General features: G+C 34.5%; 1 protein-coding gene across 1 annotated transcript in view; it reads right to left on the reverse strand.

Annotated features, from left to right (window-relative positions):
• Positions 1-824: 824 nt before the first annotated feature.
• Positions 825-8782, reverse strand: part of SCEL (sciellin) — a 101384-nt gene continuing 93426 nt past the window's right edge. Inside the window, exons 29-31 of the mRNA XM_012000659.1 lie at positions 5308-5416; positions 3291-3393; positions 825-1839 (exon numbers count right to left, since the gene is read on the reverse strand). Coding sequence (XP_011856049.1) covers positions 1823-1839; positions 3291-3393; positions 5308-5416 — 229 coding nt within the window. The 3' untranslated portion in view covers positions 825-1822. The remainder of the gene's footprint in view (positions 1840-3290; positions 3394-5307; positions 5417-8782) is intronic.

The raw sequence follows: 8782 nt of genomic DNA on the forward strand, positions 1-8782 counted from the left end.
ACATTATTATAGGAGAGAGGGCCCATTAAACAGCTATAGAAAATGAGAAATGTGTTCCTTTTAGGTTTTTATACTTTTTAAATGATATTCAGATGATTTTAATTACTACAAAAGCATTGAGATGTTAATATACTTTAGATGAAAGGGAGGGATACTATTTCATCCATCCTTTTCTGCAGTGAATTTCAACTCTGAGAAAATTATTTCTTTTGATCACTCTGATAGCATATAATAAAAGAACAATAAAACATGTGGCTCAATTACCACTGCTTCTCATCAAGCATGAATTAATGAATATAAAATTATTATTAATTGTTTTTCCTGGCTCCCTCTTCATTGGACAACAATTTTACATTGCTGTATTTTGATAAGCATTTTGTGTTTAACACTTTGTGAACCAGGCTTTAAGAGGAACAGAGGCATGAAATTATTACACAGGAGAATAATTCTTTGAATGTATTAACATTTGGAAAACACATGATAATCTTTTAATCTCCCTAGTTTATTGCAGTTTTCCACAACTGCCTTAACTTCTCTAGAATTCTGCCCCCACTTCCATGTTCCATACATCTTTTTTCTAGAAACAGTTGCTATATGCACATAAAATGGTTTAAAAGTTCAATTTCCCAATGTTAATAATACTAGTTTCTCACATGATTATTACATGTTCAATTTCTTCAGAAAAGTTTCTTAAAAATAAAATATATAGCTTGAGTAGTTAAAAATAAGCTAAACAGTGCAACAGAGAATATAATAGATTGTGATCACTATCATTGACAAAATTAATGTTAGTGAATTATATTTACAAACACTTCACATAAAGATTCTATGTAACTGATACTTCACTTTATTTTTATAAGCCTTTTGTAAATAGGTGCTATGTAATATGAGTATATATAACATGCTAAAGAACATAGCTTTTTAGTCCATAACCATTACTTCTAATAGATTATATGTATACCCAGATTTTCAAATGCATACAAAGAAAATTTAACAAATAATTACGTGTAAGCTATACATGTCATATGATTTTACCTGTTACCCATCAATCTGTTTCTGTTTTTAAAACACAGTTTTCAAACACTATGTCTGTGATTAAACAATGACACTAAAGTTAAATTGTTTATATGTCCTACCTAGTTCAATAGGCTTCATAAACACATATGCATACATGTTTCCAAAGAGCAAACTAAAACCTGCTTTAGAATCAGAGAATTTGGGAAGCAAAAGGAACCTTAGAAATCATGTTATCCAATGCCCCTTATGTTACAAATAGTAGCACAGAGATCTGGAAAGTTTAGTGATTTTTGAGGTCTATAAACTTTTTATGTTAACATCTTTCTGCCCAAGTGTATAAGAAAAGTGTTGTTAGTATTTTGCAGAGGAAGGAAACATATCTGGCTTTCTTGACAGCTCTTCAGGATGTCAGTGTCTATGAATCCGAATTCTTAGAGAATAAAAGGTGAGGAAATGAGAAACTTGGTTTAAATGGAAACCACTCACAGCCAACATATGGAGCAGGGATGGACCTGGCTGGAGTGTAATGCTCACTGCCTATCAGAAGCATCATTCCTTTGACATTGGTATCTGGAACCATTTGAACTTCTTATTGCTAACTCTAACCAGAGACCAGATGGCTCTTTTTATGTGTGTGACCTTACTGAAGACAATTAGATTACTTATGTAATAACAGAATTACTAATTTTGTACAAGAGTTGATCTTCAATGTGAAAGCTTTTCTAGATTACATATTATTAAGAAAAAACTTGTAACTTTTAATTCCTTAATGAGTGCTTTTCATCTTGATTTCCTTGTGCCAGAGTTATGGAATCCACTTTGCTGAAAATTAAAAGAAAAAAGACATGCAAATTCCGTACAAAAACAAGCTCATCATTAAAAATTTACAGACAATTATTCACCCAAAGGGCAGTGGTAGATTAAGGATTCCACTTTTCCTTCCACTTCTGAAATAATCACTATGGCTTTTGGTCATACTGTGTATATGATGTACCAGATGCCTGGTATGCATATTTATGAGATGTCTGAGAGTCATCTCCTGACAACTTATATGTACTATAAAACATGCAATGCCTATGGAGTACATATAGGGGGGAAGACACAAAAACTTCTGAGTCTTTTGGTAATCACACCCGCTAAGCCACATCATGAACTCTGGGAGAATAAAAATTTTAGAGCTACCACCATGCACATCAGGACCCATGATATAACATTAGATCATCATAAGATTACTAATTCAGGAAGAAAAGTGAGTATGAGAGCTCTCTGGGGGAAGTAGAACATAGAAGGCAAAGTATGAATATAATTAGGTATGTTCTTGTAATTGATTCTGCAGCCTGATGGAATGTGGGTTTCTGATATTTTTTCAGAGCATTTTCTAGATGTAGTCTCCCAGTAGCTCATTAATATCACACATTTGTCATTAAATTCCATACTTTGGATCCCACGTAGGAGTCCCAAGTGTTCCTTTTTCATTCATCATACCAATAAGACAGCAGGAAAAAGTGCCTTTCACATAGTACTGTTGACCATCTTCTCAATATCATTTTGGTTATTTTATCTACTTACTACTGAATCTAAAAGTAAAATGTGGATAGTAGCTTTTAAAAACCAGTCAAGTTTCACAGGACTTAATTTTGCTAATTTATGCTACAATGTGCACATCTCTTAAATCAGCTTTTAAACCTTTCATACGTAGCTTATAAAAAATGTTAGTTAAAAACACAGGTCCTCAATATCCTTTTCTCACATTGCGTATGCTAATTAAGAGTGCAAATTATAGTAACATTGATCTTAGATGGATAAAAAACTTAAATGCTATATTTTTGTAGAATTACATAGAATTAACTAAATTTTCAATTTAAAAGTAATATTCAAAAGCATTTAATGCAATAACCAAATTTAGTTAAAAATTATACAATATTCAAGTGCAAGCATAAAATGTCATTTACGAATATAGAATTCAATTTAAACAATTATGTGAGTAGAGAATATCTTTTTATGTTTGGAAAAAATGGAAAATTGTCTAAAATGAACGACCTTTTGGTTTAGTTGTATCTATATCGAATCTGATACCAGAAGGCAATATAAAAGTTGACTGATTTCACACCATTAAACAAAATACTACCATAGTATAAATATCTGCAGCTGAATTATTAACTAAATATAATTAATAAAATGTTTTACTTTATTAAAATACATCATTTTAAGTGATACCAAATGCTCATTAAGGTTAACAAAAGTGTTAAATGCTTACAGAGTGTAACACTTACCCATAATCTTAGAGTAGCAAGGTTCACAGTGTATTGTCTGTCTATAAATCCAAATACTATCACCCGCTTGTAGATTTTCCAAAGGCCGCTTGCATATTTCACACTAAAGAAAAAATATATATATAAAGTTTCCATTATAAATGAAGTCTAGATTATTAGAGAAACAGACATCATCTCTCTACCATCGAGGCACCTTTAAGGGATGTCTACCACTGAAGTTTTCTACTTTACTCACAGTGGAGTAGATATAAATGTCCAGAAATTGTTTATGCCAAGGACAAGATGACCATTCAGTATCTCAAACAAACACACAAAGGTGCATTTATTGTTTGCTAACTTAAAGGAGAGCTAGTTACGCTGTCCAGGCACAACCTAATGGAGAGAAGAAATAAACTGCTGATCTGACTGGGTTTGGGAAAAAGTTTATTTTGAGTTGTGCTGGTTTGAGGTAGGAAAGGGCTGACCTCTGCTTCAGACCTATCCACTGCTGATTGGCTGACTTCAAAGCATGTGGCTGTCACTGATTGGTTGGCTTTCAGAAGCCAATTCATTGAAGTAAACTGTCATTGATTAATTGGGTTTGTCTAAACCAGTTCATGTGGCTCTCTATTGCTATGGCTATAGAAAAAGCAGTATTTTTCTAAGAGAGTGAAGATGTTTGTTTTTATTCTCAGTAATATTTTATTGAAATTACACTGCAAATAGAAATAAATGAACTAAAATGTAATAAATGAAAATATTTCTATTTACTAAAGGCAATGATCAGGAGAATATTCTTGCTTTAAATTTTTCTGCATAGTAATTTTAATTAAAAAGCTATAAACTAAGTTTTGTTTAATTGAACATATTTCATAACTAAAAGAACTTTGTTCTCATAACTATAAAACCTGCAGATTATATCTTTATATAGAATTCTGTACATTATGCCCTAAAATTGAAACATTTTGCTCAAAATGAGTTACTACATTTCTGATTGCTATGTGTCACTGTTTGAAAGTAATAGAAATAGAAGCAATCAATTGACAAAGTATTGCATTATTTGACTGGATTTGATCATTTGTATCAACCATAGAATGTTGCACTAGAAAGAAACCATATATTTGACCCATTGTTTCTCCAACTGACTGTACATTAGATTAATCAAGGAGCTTTTTAAAAATACCAATGCCCAATAATCGCCTCTAAGATTCATGATTTAACTGGGGCTGGTCCCAATCATTCTATTTTTTTCCTCATCTCCCCAGATGATTATAATATGCAACCAGGATTGAGATCCACTGGTCTAGTCAACACCTTATTTTACAGTTATGGAAACTGAGGCCAAGGTAATTTAGGTGGTTGTCCAAAGTCACACTGACACAGTTACAGGCAGAGGCAAAACTAGAACTCAGGTCTTCAGACTCCCACTTAGTGCTTATGCAGTTACACCAAAAACAATGATGTCGATCCACCCAATGTTAGGGTGAGAATGCAAAGAAGCATCCTATGAAAGCACAAACTATGAAGTTTTAGACTACTAATGAAAACTTTATTATTATTTATTGAGCCACAATTAATTACAACTAATTATGCTCTCAAAAGCAGACTGACATTCACCTATTGTTAAACCCATTGGTCCTAATTTCATAAGGTAAGAAACTGCTAACTTTCTTCCCAACAATTTATTTTCTTGTTTTGATTTCATCACATATTTTCTGTAATGCATAATTTAGTAAAGTGTTGCAAAAACTTTTATAAAAAGAACAAGTGGTTTTTTCCCCCCACAGATTTAAATCTCTAGGGTAAGAGTGAATAAATGCGTCAGTAATCAACTGTAAGTCTAAAGCCAAGATAGTAATTACAAACCTTTGAGGTTTAGGCTGCAGAACTCAGAAATATTTAAGTAGTGTACTATCAATGTGACTGACAGTGCTTCTGAAAACTTTTGCTTCATCTCATTTATTACATTAAATTATTATTTTTATTCCAGTCATTATGCAATTTTTTATTTAGTTAAGTGAAATAAACATATCCTTACCTTAAAGCAAGTAGAATGGCAGCAAATTTGTAATTCATCTAAAATCATTTTAGTTTCTACACCCAAGGGTTTTCGGCAATAAGTGCACATATCTCTTTCAATGACAGACCTATAGAGATGTAAGCAATTAAAAATAAATTTGCCATAATACAAAAGACAGATATATTCCCTATAAACTCACATGGAAACAGTATGTTAATTTTGATGATACTTTAGAAAATTTCACAAAAATCAAGGAAAGTTTGGAGTTTACTTATTCTAGTAATAGAATTGACTCTTCTAGTTATCTCAAAATGATATCAAATAACTAACATGAGAGAAAGTCTAAAATTATTAATTCATCAGAAATCAAGAGTACAGCTGGGTGGGACAAAGATGCTCAGTTTCCTAATTAGGAAATATCTCAAGTACTCCTCAGAAGTAGTTGAGGGCTTTTATTTATTAATTTACATATATCGTGTTACAGATTACATGGAAAAAATATGCTGCAGATTAATTTTTAACTCTCAAAATATTCAATAGACCCAAAATAGAAATCCATTCAAGAGCACGTAGATAAACTCGCAAAATGATGAGTCTGTAATGCCTGGGACTGTAGGGGCCAGAGTCACCAAAACACTCCTCTTGGTGCCACTGTAAGACTCAGGATATAAGGATCCCTATCGTGACAAAATTTATACCCTTCAGCAAGATATAACCCCACCACAAATTTGATGGGGAAGAAAAGAGAGTTTTGTTTATTAAATAACAAATATTAAATATTTGTTAAAATAATGTTCAATGATAAATGATCTGCAGATATGATCAGCAGAATCCAAAATATCTTGAGTCACACTGGAACCTTAAGAAAGGATCCTTTTCCTTTTGTAAGGTCTTAGGACAGTCTTAAATAGCACCCTGCAGAGTGTACCAGTTTCAGGGTATTAGCACGCAGGCCTGACATTTCCAGAGTAGGATATGTAATGGGATAGTGAAATTAAGCAACCAATATCTAAATAGTGCTTTATATGATATGTGAAGTGCACTTTTCTCTGCACTTTACTTACATAAACTCACTTACTCTTCACAACATTTCTGACAAGCCAATATTATTATTTTTATCATCATTTTATTAAAAAAGAAACGGAGGCACAAAAGGATAAGTAACTTGCCACTGTCATGAAAGCAGTGAGTGGAAGAGTGAAGATGTGAATGGAGGCAGCGTGGTCCTAACACAATGAATCCAAAGATCTGTTGCGCTCATTGTGTTGAAATAAGTTAGTCATACCCAGGAACCGCTAATCTATTACCAAGCCCAGAAGTAGGAGCAAAGAGGAGAGAGAATGGAAGGGAAAAGAAAGTGGGAGAAGAAAGGCATTATAGCAGATAAACTTTATCTAGCTTTATACTTTTCATCATTCTAGTAACATCTTTCTAAGTCTCGTGTATATAAATGAATATTTTCTGCTTTTATCTCTTCTGTACCCGCTTGCTTATAGCTACCTGGCAAATATTTTCCTATGGATTATCCATAAACACACACACATATGTATGCATACACTTAAATTTCCCATTTAAGACTGTAAGCACTTTAAGAGTAGAAAATAGGTGCTCTATGTCCTTCATGCATTCCACAGGCACTGATCTAGGTGCTGCAAATACAAAGAGTGGTGAGACAGTCTCCTCTGACAAGATGCTGTTTCCACTGGGGAAACCAGATGCATGATATAATGATCACAGTGGAATACAGGTACAGGGACAGAGTGAGGAAAGCAGAGCCAAGAGAACCACTAACCCCTGGGGTGAAGTCAGGAAAGCCTTGTCAGAAAAAAGTGCTATATGCATTGTTTGAAGAGGAAAGAGCTCTCAAGGTGGGCTTGGTGGGGTAGGGATGAGGGGATGGTAGAGGAATTCCAAACAGAGTGAACAGAACATACAAAGGTGCTACTCTGGGAGGGTGTTTGGCAGGATTCAGCATCAGTGAATATTCTGCAGGAGCAGGTTCTGAAGGACCACAGAGAATGTGCAAAAGAAGTTGGACTTTATCCCGTTACATGGGAAACCACTTTAAACAGGATTGACCTGCTTAAATAAGAACTGTAAGAACATCGCCAATTTCACACACTATCAACAGCAAAAGGTTGTGGAACTGACTGGTCTCATGGAGAATCGACTTCTGCACTGATGACTAAGAAAAATTTCAAAGCCACTTTAGGAATAGGATTTAAAGTCTTTCTATTAACAGCAATACTTCTATGGAGAATGTTTTCCTCCCTTAAGTTAACAATTGAAATACAAGCTCAGGAAATGCATTGATGTTGGTGTTATCTTTATTAAGATCATACAGTTAGTCAAAGATCTTTTCGAAGCATTATGAAAACCTAACTGTTTTATTTTTAATTGGTTATCCAGATATTTGTAGTTCTAATGCTGGTGTCGATGAATTTACTACTCAAAGAGGTGTGACTTATAGGCAAGACACTCAGCAAAGCATTGCTAGTGGGCAAAATATTGGAAAAGTGACAAGAAAGGGATATAATTTTGATGTCTGGTTCACCCATGTTTCCCTTAGAAAATGGAACATAGGTTCATGTTCTCAAAAAAAAAAAAAAAAGTACTAAGTACACATTAGGTACCAAGCACTGTGTTAGAAGCTGAGACTACATAAGAAAATAAAGTATGTCTCTACCCTCAGTGAGTCATATCTCCAGCCCCTGCTATAAAGAAACACCATCAGTGGAACATCAGACATTTGCATGATGGCTTGTTTCCAGGGCTTGAGTTGAAATGCTAATTATTTATTTTCATTTACTTCACTGGAAATCTGCAGGCCATACTCTCGTAAGTGTCACCTACGTGCCCCACTAAATGTTAAATGGTAAAAGAGGATCATTAACAGCAAAAACCTGGAACAGGGCCAGTTCACCAGCACTCAATCAATACTCATCATAACTCCACTCCTGGGAACTGAGCTTGGGCCCAGAGTGGGTCACAGCAGCATATGTGCACGGCTGTTTGTAAGCCAAGCAGGTTGCAGAAAAGCACAAGAAGCGGGTGTTGAGCGCGCAGTCTATGGATGCAATGAAGCCTAAACGCTTATAATGTGGCAGCCCTGGGGCCTCCTGGGGATCACCAGGGGCTGGCCTGGGAGGCAGCTGTAAGGCACAGAAAGGTCTTTTGATAATATGCATCAAAATCAGACAGCAGCAACAGCCAGGAAGCCAAGAAACAAATTCCTGGATGCAGAAGTTGTTGTCATTGAGATGCACTTCTGTCCATGCACATACATGACAAGAAACATCAGCAGAACCATCTCCAAGGACAAAGGACAGCATGAAATATATATATATATATATATATATACACACACACACACACACACACACACACACACACAAAGACCTAGTGTTTTCGGTAACAGAAAGAGCGCTTTGAATACTATAAACTTCAACAAATGTAGGGAGCAGTAAATGAAGAGAAAATTGCCTTGGTCAAA

Source organism: Mandrillus leucophaeus, unplaced genomic scaffold (assembly GCF_000951045.1).
Source record: "Mandrillus leucophaeus isolate KB7577 unplaced genomic scaffold, Mleu.le_1.0 Scaffold638, whole genome shotgun sequence".
Lineage (NCBI taxonomy): Eukaryota > Metazoa > Chordata > Mammalia > Primates > Cercopithecidae > Mandrillus > Mandrillus leucophaeus.